We start from the raw sequence: 17,062 nt of genomic DNA on the forward strand, positions 1-17,062 counted from the left end.
CATCGTTGCTATATGTTCATTGCCGGCGGGGCAAACCGCCTCTCACGCATTACCTGTCTCCGTTCCATCTGCGATAAAAATCCTCTCGATCAAATTCATCCAACTTAATTTGTGAGCGTACCAGGTCAACTTTCATTGCATATTTGTTTGTATTTTCGAGCAAAAACAATCTTAAGTTCTTTTCGCCTTCAGTCGCCCGAGTAACATTCCTCTTGAATAGTTATTAGTAGATGCGCAGCGTGTCTCTTTGTACGCTCGCCACTAAACTGAACCTTACTGCGAAGACATAAGATTGTCAGTACTCACTGAGGGCTTCCTCGAGACGGTGACCCGCAGCAGCCCGGCCGACAGCGGGTACAGCACGATCAACACGTCGCAGAACTGGGTGGGCAGCGTGTTTCTCTTGTGCGCTCGCCACTAAACTGAACCTTACTGCGAAGACATAAGACCCACTCATGGTAAGGTTGTCAGTACTCACCGAAGGCTTCCTCGAGACGGTGACCCGCAGCAGCCCCGCCGACAGCGGGTACAGCACGATCAGCACGTCGCAGAACTGGGTGGGCAGCGTGTCTCTCTTGTACGCTCGCCACTAAACTGAACCTTACTGCGAAGACATAAGCCCCACTCATGGTAAGGTTGTCAGTACTCACCGAAGGCTTCCTCGAGACGGTGACCCGCAGCAGCCCCGCCGACAGCGGGTACAGCACGATCAGCACGTCGCAGAACTGGGTGGGCAGCGTGTCTCTCTTGTACGCTCGCCACTAAACTGAACCTTACTGCGAAGACATAAGACCCACTCATGGTAAGGTTGTCAGTACTCACCGAAGGCTTCCTCGAGACGGTGACTCGCAGCAGCCCCGCCGACAGCGGGTACAGCACGATCAGCACGTCGCAGAATTGGGTGGGCAGCGTGTCTCTCTTGTACGCTCGCCACTAAACTGAACCTTACTGCGAAGACATAAGACCCACTCATGGTAAGGTTGTCAGTACTCACCGAAGGCTTCCTCGAGACGGTGACCCGCAGCAGCCCCGCCGACAGCGGGTACAGCACGATCAGCACGTCGCAGAACTGGGTGGGCAGCGTGTCTCTCTTGTACGCTCGCCACTAAACTGAACCTTACTGCGAAGACATAAGCCCCACTCATGGTAAGGTTGTCAGTACTCACCGAAGGCTTCCTCGAGACGGTGACCCGCAGCAGCCCGGCCGACAGCGGGTACAGCACGATCAGCACGTCGCAGAACTGGGTGGGCAGCGTGTCTCTCTTGTACGCCCGCCAGTGCTCGCTCCACACTACGTGGACCTCGTCGTTGCCGAGATGCCGTGTCTACAATAAAAACAAAACTTTAGATTCTTATATTCATAGTTAAATATAGCTGGTCAAGCAAATCTTGTCAGTAAAAAAAGGCGCGAAATTCAAATTTTCTATGGGACGATATCCCTTCGCGCCTACATTTTTCAAATTTGCCGCCTTTTTCTACTGACAAGATCTGCTTGACCAGCTATATATGTACAGATATTTATTATCTGACATTTAGTAAGTTAATAATTATGTTGTGTTCAATCAAGAGTTTTGCGAATAAGGGGGAAAGACTTTCGCTTAAATGAGAGAGAGAAAGATGCGGTCTCAGATTTTTCCACTTAGGATTCAAGCTAATTTAGTTGTTAAATTCAATACATAATGTCGCCAATGTCCAATGTAAATTAAACTCTAAATTGCTCAACAGTAGCCCGAGCGCCGTCGGAACGCACGTCATATATTGGTTAAAAAAAATGCAGTACAAACTCAGCGTCAAGAGTGCGTTTCGTGACCGAGGGTTAAAATTCTGTGACACAATGCACACAAAGTGATTTTAAACCTTGTACCAATAGTAATAAGTAATTAAATGGTAAGATGGTCACCTTGTTGAGTATAGCGTCGGGCGTGTCGGCGGGCATGCGCGTGGCGACGTGGAAGAGCGCCTCGAGCGTGAGCGTGGCCACGTAGGGCGCCGTGGCGCCGCCGCCGCCGCGCAGCCCGCCCGTGAACCCCACGTGGCTCTCCAGCTCCACCTGCACACACAACATCGGTTTAGTGTCCCGTGTCCAGAACAAATGACAATCGTACATTCACAGAAGTAAAAATGTATCGGGAAGACAGGTGCAACGAAAAGTCACGTGATATTTCCATACATTTTTTAAATTTCGTTTTGCATGATCAATAAACGACTGTCACTTGGCTAGGCTCCCTGGGAATAAAATGTATGCTTATTCCACGTGCTTGCTGAGACCGTCTTGTTCATCATACGTATTAAATAAATACTAAAACACATCAATATACGCTCACCACAAAAATATAACTTGTTACCGAGATTTAAACCCGAGTCTACAAGCTTTGCAGACACATTTACCCACAACTTATTTCTCACAGTTCCAAGTCAAGAAAACATACCTCCCAAGCTAAGGCCGCCAGGAAGGCCTCGTAGGCGGGGCTGCCGCAGCGGTTGGACAGGATTTCGTTGCGGGTCTCCTGCCCTTTGCCCACGTAGATCACCGCTACCTTGTGAGTCTCTCGACACCTGCATAAATATTTTACATTTGAATACAGAAATTAATTGTTGAGGTCCGTAGAGAATGATAAAGTAAATTTACAACACTTTTTTTAATGTTCTTAACTTACTTTATCTCCTTTCCTTTCTTCTCTTATAACGGGCTTGTTATAAGAGGATAATTTAGATAAGCAAAAAAGGAAAAGGAAGATACCATCGTTCCCACTGGTTACTGACAATAATTAAACCTTATTGTTAGTACAGTAGTAAAGTGTCTTGGCTCTTGACCTTAAAAGATCGAATTAGTATAATGCTGGTGATAATCGCAGCGAACAAGTTTATTTTCGTAGTTACTTCGTACCTCTGCGCGTCCAGATTCCGCAGTTCTCGCAGCAAACGCTCGGAGCGGCGCAGAAGTTGCGCGTGCGCGCGCCGCGACGGAGCCAGCGTGCCCAGCTGCGCCAGTAGCAGCCGGCACTGCGAGAACGGGCCTGCTGACCCGCTGTCGGTTCTTTCTGGTATTTCTAGTTCCTCGTCACTAGAAAAAATATTCAAATTAAAACCAAAATTCTGCACTCTTCAATTCTACTACAAAATGCTGGGTCAAAATAGAGTACATCCAGGTTTCGTCAGTATACGCACGACCGAAGTCAAGTATCCTGGTCACGGCACCACATTGTAACGAACCTGTCTCTAGAGGCGAGGTAGTGCCGCTCAGCGTTCCGGTGCGCGACCAGCGCGGCAACCAGTTCGTCTTCGGCTCCTGGAGGCAGCGGAGAAGGCCCGGCCTCGTCCAGCCTTCGGCCGTCTACTACTTCTGGTGATGTGTGACCGATGTACGCCAACACCTGATGTAAAAATTACAAATTATGGCTTCAATATACATGTTTGCTTGATACAAATTCAGAAGTTTAGATCACTAAAGGCTTACGTTTAATAAAAAAAATTGGTTTGAGCCCGAACTAATTCGCTTGTAAAACAAAGTTGACACAAAACAGTGCAAGTAAAGCCATTTTACATACGAATGGGAACAATCTGTTTTGTCTGGAAGGGATAAACAGTTGGTTTTTGGTTGGTTGGTGGGTTGATTCACCGTTGTCATTAGATGGAGATGAAATTTATTAAATTTTTAGTCACGCTTATATATATATTTTTTTTCTATTATTAGTAAGTCAAAAAATTATTTCTTAATTCCATTCAATACAATTCAAATTACATCATAAACCAAACATATTTTACATACATGATCCAACTGGTGTTTATCTGGCGGACAGTTTTGGTAGTCTGGCAGCAGATCTGGCGGTAACGGCGGCGGCAATGATGACAACGTGTTATCCCGCGGACTCTCCACGCTGTGACAGAACATATGTACTTATTTACAATTCCGATAAACTAATCACTTTTACATTTCGTAAGGTAATAATCAAATCTCACTAATTGCAAAAAATAATTAAGAATCAACCTTGTTTTGGTACCAGTACGGTTCATTATGGCTTGGATTTTTGGTTGTCACCTGACGATTTAATAAGACAAATGGTGACTTAAGAAAAACTTGCTGTGTTACGGCTAACTCAATGAAAGACTTACCAGTTCGAACCGTCTCCACCGTACGCCGGCGGTGTTCGAATGCACCAGCTTGCTTCTTATAACAGTTATATAGTTAATTCAAGTATTTACCTCTCTGGTAAAGCCAACGGTTCGGGTTCCTGTTCCGCGCAGTAGGAGGGATCGTAGTACAACGCCGAGGCGTCCCAACACGCTTTCCCCGCGATGTCGCGGAGCAGAACGCGCACCTGCCGGTCTGATGTCGCTAGACCTGAACAAGAAAGATAAATTAGATTTAAAAAATATGTTATGTTTTATATCCCAGACACTAAAATGACTTGTGATTGACTAATTTAGGTTCTACTCCATGAGCTAAACCCAACTGACATTTTATCCAACTGTTTTGTATGCGGGATATAAACAGTTAGGTAATTCTTCAAGCCACACCCACATAACAGCGCACATAACAGTTCCATAAGTTCTCCGAAGAAAATCGTAGGTGGTGTGGCTTTATACTTGTCTTACTTAACCTGACGAAGTTGGCTTATAACAACACTGCCTTTTATGAAAATACACGAGCTCGGGCCTGAGTTGGCGTCCAGCCACAGAATAAATAATAGTACTAGGTACAGAAGGTTCACTCTCTAACAAAACGCGTCAATTACGAGAGACACATAGTTCCATAGCGGTGCGCGGCAACTACTACAACTAGACACCAAAACTGGTGTGGCCGCATGTACTTGTAGAGACGCGACGAAATCGCAGAGTGAGCCATGCCTGGCTCAGCTCAGTTGCTGGTGCAGTATACTGACCGGGCGCGGGCGGCGGCGGCGGCAGCGCCGGCAGCTCGACCAGCGATGCGAGCGTGGCGTCGCTGAGCCGCAGCAGCTGGACGTGCGGCGCGGACAGCACGGCGGCGCCCAGCTCGGGCCCCAGCGACGGCGAGCTGTCGTGCTGCTCGCCCACGCCGCACGAGAGCTGGCAGCTGCTCCACAGAGGCCAGTGGCCGAGGAACAGCACTAGTTGCGTGCAGATCTGTGGGAAAATAAAAGTCGCTTAGGTTTACAGTTTTTACTCATACTCATTTATTCATCATCATCATCATCATCATCATCATCATCAGGCAATAGTACTCCACTGCTGGACATAGCCCTCGCCTAAAGAGCGCCATAGCGTCCTGTCTTCAGCTTGCCGCATCCAGCATCTGCCTGCAGTCTTTAGCAGATCGTCATCCCACCTGGTCGGTGGGGGTCCTACACTACGTTTGCCGAGTCGCGGTCTCCACTCAAGAACACGTTTACCCCAGCGGTTGTCGGTTCTTCGTGCGATATGGCCAGCCCACTGCTACTTCAGCTTACTAATTCTTTGAGCTATGTCGATAACTTTGGTTCTCTGTCGGACGTATTCGTTGCGAATCCTATCCTTTAGAGAAACTCCGAGCATAGCTCTCTCCAAAGCTCGCTGAGCGACTTTGAACTGGTGGACCAACCCTACCGTGAGTGTCCATGTCTCGGCTCCGTAGGTCATTCATAAACCAAATTAATTCGGAAGAGGTGTCTAAAGAAAGCATAACCATAAAGATAGCATAGCTACAGAAAGTTATCGCAAATTATAATTATTACGAATATTAAAGATCAAGTTCCGTTGACAGTTCTAATACCATTCAATTTAAAAAGTGGCATATGTGAAAGTTAGCACTATCACGCCAAAGGTTACTGCCGTCACTGCGGCACTTACAAAAAAAATCACACTCCAGTGATAAGAACATTGCAATTTTTATGGAAGTGACACAATGTTAAACTGATCAAATTTTCATGGGCTGTATTTTCATGTAAGGTCAATGTGGCTAATTCCGCCATAAGGGCTATTGCGTTCACTAGCGTTTTTCTCGAACAACGAACAAAATTAATAGGTTCATCGACGAAGCAGCGATTGCTTTTAGTTTCAGCAATCAAAAGCAAATGGTTTTTTTCCTACGATTGAAAATCAAAGAAACTCGATCTGATTGAAGATGCTCGTGGACGGTAAAAACCCCTATGACGGAATTAGCCACATTGACCTTATGAAAGTAAAAAATGGACTGGAAAAAGGATACGGTACACGTAAAGCCTTACTTAGGCCCACTTGCACCATTCCACTAACCTGGGGTTAATCGGTTAAACCGTTAACCAAGTGTCAAATTGTACTGGTAACCATGGTAACTCCATGGTTTAACCAGTTAACCCTGGGTTAGTGAACGGTGCAAGTGGCCCTTATAGATTAAGATTTTTCAGAAGAGTGTTTTTTGGAGTGATAAACATATGATACGAGTGTGAATGCTCACCGTCTGCGCCCATAGCTTCACGTCTATAGTGGAAGCCGGAGCAGTTTTCTGGCCTAGATTGTCTTGACCAGGCTGGATGTTCGGGTCAAAGTCCTCGTCCACAGGTAATGATAGACCTTCTATTTCTGTGTTCGTTCCTCGCATCACAGCGTATAGCACCTGAGAACAAATTACCTATATATAAATTATTTTTCATTGGATAGAATGGATAGATATTCGACTATATACCTTGAGATATATTGTTTAGAATATATTCGAAGCTTAACCATAATTAAGATTGGCTTGAGTTTACTACGAACGATAATATGTAATATCCTTGTTCCTTCGGTTAAAGCTCATTTTCGAATGTAGGGGTAGGTTACACAGTAAAAGACATGTTTCTTCGATGCAGGTGTAATTGCAACTGAGGTAGTGATCTACTATGGCTACATTTATATGTATAGATCGTTTAGAGAATCCTTAAAGACTACACTAGATACAAATTACCTGTTATTATTCTAAACCGTGAGAGCTGTTATAAGTAGTTGTCCGTTCCGTCCGCTCAATGTAATGACCTGTAATTTCTACCTATAACTTCTTTGCGTGAAAAATTATACTTCCTAACGAAAAAATTACTTTAAATGGCTGGCCGCAATATACGATTCAATAATAATTTCGTCAATACTTTTAAATATTTCTTATCTTGCTATTGTATTGGTATTGTCATAGAAGTTCGTATGCAGGGGTGGTACCTTTTCTCTGCAGCTGACTGTACTAAAATACAACTTACGAACGTAGATAATGTAACACTGAGTAAGATTTGTTTGCCCAAACAATCCTTGCGATGAAGTACCTAAATACATAACCGTGCATTATCTACACCACGTCAAACATTCACATTATGAACTATCAAATATGCATCGACTACACTATTTTGATAGAACTTTTATAATAGAAGTAGGTAAAACATATAAAATAAGTAAATAAACTTTCCATCTAAGGTCTCATTCGAGGAATATCACAACATAATTGCGAAAAGCTGCGCCCAGGTGGCAAGCCAACGCTAAACAATGGCTGAAGGATGTACAATCGTTATGTAAGAAAGTTTTAGCACCAAGTTTGTGGGCCATACGTCTTCATTCATTAGCACCATACACAGATCACTTACACACTAGACGGAGCATACAAGATTATTCATGGTCTCATTGCGCTTGCTAATTCAGTATGAGAGGGCGGCCGCTTATTTATGTTGCGTGCTTATTTACGAGTATAGCTTTGTTTGTTGTAAAATAGCTACCAAACTAAATATGAATAAAAAATGGGTAGTATGCTCCAAACGGGATTAGAAATTTACAAATAGTTTCTTTCTTTACCGTTACAGTTTTTACCTATTTTTTGGCTAGTGTAAAACATTCCTGCACCCAAAAATCTGGGGTATGCTAATATCAGATCGAGTGCTATTAATAGATAATATAGATATAGGTTTATTGTAGTATAAAATTATCTAGGACAAAACTGTACAAAGTATTTGAAAAGTAATGATTTGTTTTCATGTAGGTGAGGGATGAATAAATCCGTCCCCTTGAAAGAATAAAACGTATGTTTGCAGACAGCCCGGCTTGAGCCTACATAGACTCAGCAAAGAAAGTCGTGTGATGACCTCCCAGTCTTTGTAAACGATTTGATGACGCGTAGTCTGTGTGTGGTTGTCTATGGCACCATATTACACGCGATTTTGACATCGATATTATTGCATTTATAAACGAGGAATCGGTAGGAATATGCACAGTTTGCAAACAGCGAGAGTAGTAGTAGTTTACTGTTTAGTAAAACAAATAAGCTTTTAAAACCAAAATGCATAAATACGTAAGTTACATCATATATTTATTTGTTTGTTTGTATTGTTATGCTAATGATGGATAACACGAAGTTATTTTGTACTAAGTACAATTTTGTGATTTGATCGTTGCATCGTGTCAGGACTTGTAAATCAGTTAATTTAGCATCTACTTATTATCTCAGAGTTTTTATTCTCTAATTACGTCCTACTTGTTCTGTGTAAGCGGTTTTGGGCAGGTTTACTAATACACCTTACTTTATTTTGTAGACCTTAATCTAATACCTTTAAACGAGCAATTTTTGTTTTTTTGATATATTTTGTTAATATATTTAGGGGATCTCGTAAACGATTTCGATCAAATTTGCTACATGGGGGTTTTCGGGGGCGAAAAATCGATCTAGCTAGGTCTTATCTCTGGGAAAACGCGCATTTTTGAGTTTTTATATGTTTTCCGAGCAAAGCTCGGTCTCCCAGATATTATATTATAACACGGATAATGAATGTAATTTCAGACAATCGTCGCCCTCGCCGTGTTCGCTGTGGCTCTAGCAGCGCCGCAACACCAAGACCAACAGCCTCCTGTGGAGATCCTCAAACAGGACTCCATCGTAGGCCCCGAAGGATACCACTTCGAGTAAGTTTCCATATATCTTTACTTGTAACTGTTTACTTCTAGAGACTAGAAGCGACAAAGTCCGTGTAAATTAAATCACCATATTCTTTTAGTACTTCCGTGCTAAACGCTTTTGAACGCCAAACGGCGCATCCATCGGCCGTGCCACTGACGCCACGGGGGTAAAATTTAGTTTTGTGAATAAATAATGCCAACCTAAAAGTGGGGTGTTTTTCAGTAGATTTTCATCAAAAAACGATCGACGTCAAATGCCGTCTTTGGCGTCGTTGTCACGATTTTGCGTTGACGTCAATTGCCGTCTGTGGCGTTCAAAAGGTTAAACCCCAATCCACCTCTTAGGGGATGAATTCATGGATCAAATAAAAATGTCCTTAGTTTGATTCCAGGTTTGGATGAAATTTGGCACAAGTATCTTGTCAAATTATATTTAAGCAGTTTTAGTATAAAGGGAACAAACATCGGCTCAAACTTTTACGATCATAATATTAGTAAGATTTAGTTTGCGGTGTTCAGAAAATTAAGGGATTCTTCGAACAAAATTGGCTCTTTAACTTCTTATTATCGGTTTTTATACAGCAATCACACTAATGATAGTACCTACCTAAATGTTTCTAAATAAAATTAAAAAATCATTAAAAACATGCATATTTTTGCGTGGTTGGTATTTTAACTTTCTGTCAATTTATTAAATTTCAATTTCGCTGTCTCTCTACGGGAGTTTGCCACACGAAGGGGTATATTGATACTTCGTTTCCAGGTTCGAGACAAGCGACGGCACCTCCCGCCAAGAGCAGGGCACGCTAAAGCAGATCAGCGAGGACCACAAGGCCATCGAGGTGCAGGGCAGCTACAAGTACACTGCGCCGGACGGCGTGGTGTACACCGTCACTTACACCGCCGATGAGAATGGGTTCCAACCGCAGGAGCACGTCGACCAGGGCCAGCAGGGACAACAGTACCAGCAGTACCAGCAATAAACACTAACAGACTAAATTGATCATTGGTAGAACTTATCTCGTTGCAGTAAGGTTCACGAATAATGAGATAACTCTGCCTAGTTGGTACAGTCAACTGTAAAAATATGGGTGTAGCCAACTTATTCAAAAATATGTCCCATAGTTCTTAATTCGCTGACATAAGAGCTATGGAACATATTTTTGAGATGATTTGTGCACCCATATTTTTACAGTTGACTGTACCAGAATATCGCTGTGGCATATTGTAGGCGCAAAGATAACTGAAGTACAAAATGTAACAGTCAAATATATATTTACGCTTGACATGTTACCGCATAAGGTAGGGGTTAAATTTGCATCTACAATACTGTTCGCATTCGGTATTCCTATATGATGCTTATCCAAAAATACTCATAACTTCGATACACACACTAATCAGAATGTTTTTCCTATAAAATCGATGGTGATGAAATTGTAAGCCAATTTTTATATCCCAAAGGATTGGTTAATATTAATACTCATTTTTTTTTATTTGGATGTCTGTGTAGGTTTTACTGCACGTTCAAATTGTTATTTCTTGCTTTGTTTTTAATTTTCTTAAGAATTTACTAACTATTCATGTTTTTTATAATCTTTTGTAATTATTTTTGTACAGATTTTTTAAATATATTTGTTATTATTTTACTCTCCTGTTTTATTGACCATAACTTTTTAAATTTTCAAAGATAGTTTCACATGACATATGCAATAGGGAGTATTACTGCAATGTTCTGCCGCCAGAGTGCAGCACTAATTTGTTTAGTAAACCATAGAGTAACACATACTAGGTCTTAACAGTTTTTTGAATAGTTTTCACTATGACATTGATGCATCAAGACTGTTTGTTTACAGGTGGCCTACCGCGAAACGCGATAACCGAAATTTCTTTATCTGCCTCTCTATAGATCGAATAGGCAAGAGTGATAGCGAGGCAGAAACAGAACTTTCGATCATCGTGTTTCACGGTAGGCCATGTGATTGGCCTAGTGACGCCCTCTACGCAGAGTTTTGCGTAATATTCCCTATTCACAAGGCAGTGATTTAATTACTCGTACAAAGGTCTGTTAAAGGTTACACCTTGATTACAAAGTTCTGTGATTGGGAGATATTTTTAGCTAATTTAATTTTCAACCTTATCTTTACGATTATAAAGCCGACATTACAAGAACCATACTATTGGACGGCGTCTTAAAAATATCAACTGTATCCTGTTGTTTTAACGCAGAAAAGCATATATCAATCACAAATATTAAATTACATACTTGTTACCTGATACGCGGGGCCACACCATACAGCGAACTCGGCAAGATATTATCCTCGTAAGACCCACCATATAAAGTTATAAATTTTTTAATTTGAACCTTATTCTAAAAGTAAATTAGAACGAATTTCGTTTGTTTTAAAAAGCAATGAAACAAAAGAAATGATACTTTATTTGGTTCATGAAAGGTTCAAATTAGATTGCATGAATATGTACATTGTAATGTACATTTAGTCTCAGGAGGTTATAGCAGCGATCAATAATCGCACCCTCTCCTGGGGCCAAACATGCGTAAATACCGTATATGATTATTATAGTACTTTAGCTTGAAAATAATAAGTAACAGCGTCTGCTCTCCCTCTTTTTCCTGCATGAGATACGTGGGGCCACACCGTACGGCAAACTCAGCGAGACATAGGAGCAGTGAGCCAGCCAAAGGCTTCACTGAGTCGCGTCCGCTACTGCTAACTAGATTACGATTATTATAGTACTTTACCTTGAATATGATAAGTAAGAGCGTCTGGTCGCCTTCCTTTTCCTGCATGAGATACGTGGGGCCACACCGTACGGCGAACTCAGCGAGACACAGGAGCAGCGAGCCAGCCAAAGGCTTCACTGAGTCGCGTCCGCTACTGCTAACGAGATTACGATTATTATAGTACTTTACCTTGAATATGATAAGCAACAGCGTCTGGTCGCCCTCCTTTTCCTGCATGAGATACGTGGGGCCACACCGTACGGCGAACTCAGCGAGACACAGGAGCAGCGAGCCAGCCAAAGGCTTCACTGAGTCGCGTCCGCTACTGCTAACGAGATTACGATTATTATAGTACTTTACCTTGAATATGATAAGCAACAGCGTCTGGTCGCCCTCCTTTTCCTGCATGAGATACGTGGGGCCACACCGTACGGCGAACTCAGCGAGACACAGGAGCAGCGAGCCAGCCAAAGGCTTCACTGAGTCGCGTCCGCTACTGCTAACTAGATTACGATTATTATAGTACTTTACCTTGAATATGATAAGCAACAGCGTCTGGTCGCCCTCCTTTTCCTGCATGAGATACGTGGGGCCACACCGTACGGCGAACTCAGCTAGACATAGGAGCAGCGAGCCAGCCAAAGGCTTCACTGAATCGCGTCCGCTACTGCTCGCGAGTTGGGCCAAGCATGCGCAGATCCACTTTATTATTTTACCTATAACAAAAAGTTAAGTTCATTTTGTGGGCCATTTAATTTGATTGAAAGATTTGATGCTGTATTTCAGATTACAGCCGCATATACAATGTGGCGTTACATGCCTAAAGGGATTTCAGATGGAAAGGGCCTTATTGCACGTGAAGCATAAGGACCCTTCTGTGATGGAAAGCCACAAACGTTTATTCGACTTAATAATACGTGAGTAACCGGATTAAAATAATTTATTATTTTCGAGTCTCACGGGAGTTTTATAGTTAGAATTTCAAGAGGTTTTGAATAAACTTGTGTTTTAGATGGTGTTTCCATCTGTTCAATATACAGTATGTAAATTAACGAAAAACATTTACTCAAGCCCGTTAATGAATGGGTCACACTGAGCAACTTTTACTATGGCACCAACTCCGTAATCGCGAAAAAAAATTGACTCTCCCATAGAAAATTTTAATGCTAGACCAGCAAAATGTATGAAACAATCAAATTTTTTTTCGCGATATCGGGGTCGGTGCCATAGTAAAAGTAGCTCAGTGTGACCTACACATTAACGGGTTTGAGTAAATGTTTTTCGTTAGTTTACATACTGTATTGGTGAATTGTTTATTGCGTCTCACATTTTGGTTAATGAGAAAGTGAGACGCAATGAAATGACATTGGACAAAGAATGTGGACAGGTGGAATACCCTTACAGAGACGTGTATAGCTTACCAGCGAGCCCCGGATACATTTCAACTATGCGGTCCGTGTAGTCGGCTAACACCAGGATGCAGTCGCTGACCACTTTCGCGATGTGCTTGTTTTTCATCTGAAACAAATTGTTATGTGAGTATCATCATCATCACAGGCCTTTCCGTCTATTGCAGACGATTTATGTACGAAAACGTTATGGCAGGCGCGGGCAGTGTTGCCCGGCTAGTACGCGGCACACGTGCGCGGACAACGCGCAGGCGTCGCAGTAGCGAGCCGCGGCCGCGCCTTCCCGACGGCAGACGCGGACCACTATGTTTAGGACATGATACATGTGACTCACCATCAGCATCTGCAGCAGGCAGGTGACGATGGAAGGCAGGCGCGGGCAGTGTTGCCTGGTGGCTAGTAGGCGGCACACGTGCGCGGACAACGCGCAGGCGCCGCAGCAGCGAGCCGCGGCCGCGCCTTCCCGGCGGCAGACGCGGACTACTATGTTTAGGACATGATACACGTGACTCACCATCAGCATCTGCAGCAGGCAGGTGACGATGGAAGGCAGGCGCGGGCAGTGTTGCCTGGTGGCTAGTAGGCGGCACACCTGCGCGGACAACGCGCAGGCGCCGCAGCAGCGAGCCGCGGCCGCGCCTTCCCGGCGGCAGACGCGGACTACTATGTTTAGGACATGATACACGTGACTCACCATCAGCATCTGCAGCAGGCAGGTGACGATGGAAGGCAGGCGCGGGCAGTGTTGCCTGGTGGCTAGTAGGCGGCACATGTGCGCGGACAACGCGCAGGCGCCGCAGCAGCGAGCCGCGGCCGCGCCTTCCCGGCGGCAGACGCGGACTACTATGTTTAGGACATGATACACGTGACTCACCATCAGCATCTGCAGCAGGCAGGTGACGATGGAAGGCAGGCGCGGGCAGTGTTGCCTGGTGGCTAGTAGGCGGCACACGAGCGCGGACAACGCGCAGGCGCCGCAGCAGCGAGCCGCGGCCGCGCCCTCCCGCCGGCATACGCGGACTACTATGTTTAGGACATGATACACGTGACTCACCATCAACATCTGCAGCAGGCAGGTGACGATGGAAGGCAGGCGCGGGCAGTGTTGCCTGGTGGCTAGTAGGCGGCACACGAGCGCGGACAACGCGCAGGCGCCGCAGCAGCGAGCCGCGGCCGCGCCCTTCCGCCGGCATACGCGGACTACTATGTTTAGGACATGATACACGTGACTCACCATCAACATCTGCAGCAGGCAGGTGACGATGGAAGGCAGGCGCGGGCAGTGTTGCCTGGTGGCTAGTAGGCGGCACACGAGCGCGGACAACGCGCAGGCGCCGCAGCAGCGAGCCGCGGCCGCGCCCTCCCGCCGGCATACGCGGACTACTATGTTTAGGACATGATACACGTGACTCACCATCAACATCTGCAGCAGGCAGGTGACGATGGAAGGCAGGCGCGGGCAGTGTTGCCTGGTGGCTAGTAGGCGGCACACGAGCGCGGACAACGCGCAGGCGCCGCAGCAGCGAGCCGCGGCCGCGCCCTCCCGCCGGCATACGCGGACTACTATGTTTAGGACATGATACACGTGACTCACCATCAACATCTGCAGCAGGCAGGTGACGATGGAAGGCAGGCGCGGGCAGTGTTGCCTGGTGGCTAGTAGGCGGCACACGAGCGCGGACAACGCGCAGGCGCCGCAGCAGCGAGCCGCGGCCGCGCCCTCCCGCCGGCATACGCGGACTACTATGTTTAGGACATGATACACGTGACTCACCATCAACATCTGCAGCAGGCAGGTGACGATGGAAGGCAGGCGCGGGCAGTGTTGCCTGGTGGCTAGTAGGCGGCACACGAGCGCGGACAACGCGGAGGCGCCGCAGCAGCGAGCCGCGGCCGCGCCCTCCCGCCGGCATACGCGGACTACTATGTTTAGGACATGATACACGTGACTCACCATCAACATCTGCAGCAGGCAGGTGACGATGGAAGGCAGGCGCGGGCAGTGTTGCCTGGTGGCTAGTAGGCGGCACACGAGCGCGGACAACGCGCAGGCGCCCGCAGCAGCGAGCCGCGGCCGCGCCTTCCCGCCGGCATACGCGGACTACTATGTTTAGGACATGATACACGTGACTCACCATCAACATCTGCAGCAGGCAGGTGACGATGGAAGGCAGGCGCGGGCAGTGTTGCCTGGTGGCTAGTAGGCGGCACACGAGCGCGGACAACGCGGAGGCGCCGCAGCAGCGAGCCGCGGCCGCGCCCTCCCGCCGGCATACGCGGACTACTATGTTTAGGACATGATACACGTGACTCACCATCAACATCTGCAGCAGGCAGGTGACGATGGAAGGCAGGCGCGGGCAGTGTTGCCTGGTGGCTAGTAGGCGGCACACGAGCGCGGACAACGCGCAGGCGCCGCAGCAGCGCGCCGCGGCCGCGCCCTCCCGCCGGCATACGCGGACTACTATGTTTAGGACATGATACACGTGACTCACCATCAACATCTGCAGCAGGCAGGTGACGATGGAAGGCAGGCGCGGGCAGTGTTGCCTGGTGGCTAGTAGGCGGCACACGAGCGCGGACAACGCGGAGGCGCCGCAGCAGCGAGCCGCGGCCGCGCCCTCCCGCCGGCATACGCGGACTACTATGTTTAGGACATGATACACGTGACTCACCATCAACATCTGCAGCAGGCAGGTGACGATGGAAGGCAGGCGCGGGCAGTGTTGCCTGGTGGCTAGTAGGCGGCACACGAGCGCGGACAACGCGCAGGCGCCGCAGCAGCGAGCCGCGGCCGCGCCCTCCCGCCGGCATACGCGGACTACTATGTTTAGGACATGATACACGTGACTCACCATCAACATCTGCAGCAGGCAGGTGACGATGGAAGGCAGGCGCGGGCAGTGTTGCCTGGTGGCTAGTAGGCGGCACACGAGCGCGGACAACGCGCAGGCGCCGCAGCAGCGAGCCGCGGCCGCGCCCTCCCGCCGGCATACGCGGACTACTATGTTTAGGACATGATACACGTGACTCACCATCAACATCTGCAGCAGGCAGGTGACGATGGAAGGCAGGCGCGGGCAGTGTTGCCTGGTGGCTAGTAGGCGGCACACGAGCGCGGACAACGCGCAGGCGCCGCAGCAGCGAGCCGCGGCCGCGCCCTCCCGCCGGCATACGCGGACTACTATGTTTAGGACATGATACACGTGACTCACCATCAACATCTGCAGCAGGCAGGTGACGATGGAAGGCAGGCGCGGGCAGTGTTGCCTGGTGGCTAGTAGGCGGCACACGAGCGCGGACAACGCGCAGGCGCCGCAGCAGCGAGCCGCGGCCGCGCCCTCCCGCCGGCATACGCGGACTACTATGTTTAGGACATGATACACGTGACTCACCATCAACATCTGCAGCAGGCAGGTGACGATGGAAGGCAGGCGCGGGCAGTGTTGCCTGGTGGCTAGTAGGCGGCACACGAGCGCGGACAACGCGGAGGCGCCGCAGCAGCGAGCCGCGGCCGCGCCCTCCCGCCGGCATACGCGGACTACTATGTTTAGGACATGATACACGTGACTCACCATCAACATCTGCAGCAGGCAGGTGACGATGGAAGGCAGGCGCGGGCAGTGTTGCCTGGTGGCTAGTAGGCGGCACACGAGCGCGGACAACGCGCAGGCGCCGCAGCAGCGAGCCGCGGCCGCGCCCTCCCGCCGGCATACGCGGACTACTATGTTTAGGACATGATACACGTGACTCACCATCAACATCTGCAGCAGGCAGGTGACGATGGAAGGCAGGCGCGGGCAGTGTTGCCTGGTGGCTAGTAGGCGGCACACGAGCGCGGACAACGCGCAGGCGCCGCAGCAGCGAGCCGCGGCCGCGCCCTCCCGCCGGCATACGCGGACTACTATGTTTAGGACATGATACACGTGACTCACCATCAACATCTGCAGCAGGCAGGTGACGATGGAAGGCAGGCGCGGGCAGTGTTGCCTGGTGGCTAGTAGGCGGCACACGTGCGCGGTCAACGCGCAGGCGCCGCAGCAGCGCGCCGCGGCCGCGCCCTCCCGCCGGC

The 17,062-nt window shown here is 47.7% G+C and overlaps 2 protein-coding genes across 2 annotated transcripts in view; one reads left to right on the plus strand and one right to left on the minus strand.

The window, feature by feature from the left end:
- Nucleotides 1-17,062, minus strand: part of LOC134799645 (probable Rho GTPase-activating protein CG5521) — a 60,144-nt gene that overhangs the window by 2,681 nt on the left and 40,401 nt on the right. Inside the window, exons 22-32 of the mRNA XM_063772084.1 lie at nucleotides 13,003-13,099; nucleotides 12,113-12,297; nucleotides 6,395-6,553; nucleotides 4,884-5,106; nucleotides 4,204-4,342; nucleotides 3,770-3,878; nucleotides 3,214-3,374; nucleotides 2,888-3,064; nucleotides 2,430-2,556; nucleotides 1,901-2,050; nucleotides 1,167-1,325 (exon numbers count right to left, since the gene is read on the minus strand). Coding sequence (XP_063628154.1) covers nucleotides 1,167-1,325; nucleotides 1,901-2,050; nucleotides 2,430-2,556; nucleotides 2,888-3,064; nucleotides 3,214-3,374; nucleotides 3,770-3,878; nucleotides 4,204-4,342; nucleotides 4,884-5,106; nucleotides 6,395-6,553; nucleotides 12,113-12,297; nucleotides 13,003-13,099 — 1,686 coding nt within the window. The remainder of the gene's footprint in view (nucleotides 1-1,166; nucleotides 1,326-1,900; nucleotides 2,051-2,429; nucleotides 2,557-2,887; nucleotides 3,065-3,213; nucleotides 3,375-3,769; nucleotides 3,879-4,203; nucleotides 4,343-4,883; nucleotides 5,107-6,394; nucleotides 6,554-12,112; nucleotides 12,298-13,002; nucleotides 13,100-17,062) is intronic.
- Nucleotides 8,213-9,892, plus strand: LOC134799356 (larval cuticle protein 65Ag1-like). The gene is made up of 3 exons (XM_063771765.1): nucleotides 8,213-8,239; nucleotides 8,726-8,847; nucleotides 9,605-9,892. The coding sequence occupies exons 1-3, from the start codon at nucleotides 8,228-8,230 to the stop codon at nucleotides 9,822-9,824; spliced, it is 354 nt and encodes a 117-aa protein (XP_063627835.1). The 5' UTR covers nucleotides 8,213-8,227; the 3' UTR covers nucleotides 9,825-9,892.

The sequence above is a fragment of the Cydia splendana genome, chromosome 18 (assembly GCF_910591565.1).
Source record: "Cydia splendana chromosome 18, ilCydSple1.2, whole genome shotgun sequence".
Taxonomy (NCBI): domain Eukaryota; kingdom Metazoa; phylum Arthropoda; class Insecta; order Lepidoptera; family Tortricidae; genus Cydia; species Cydia splendana.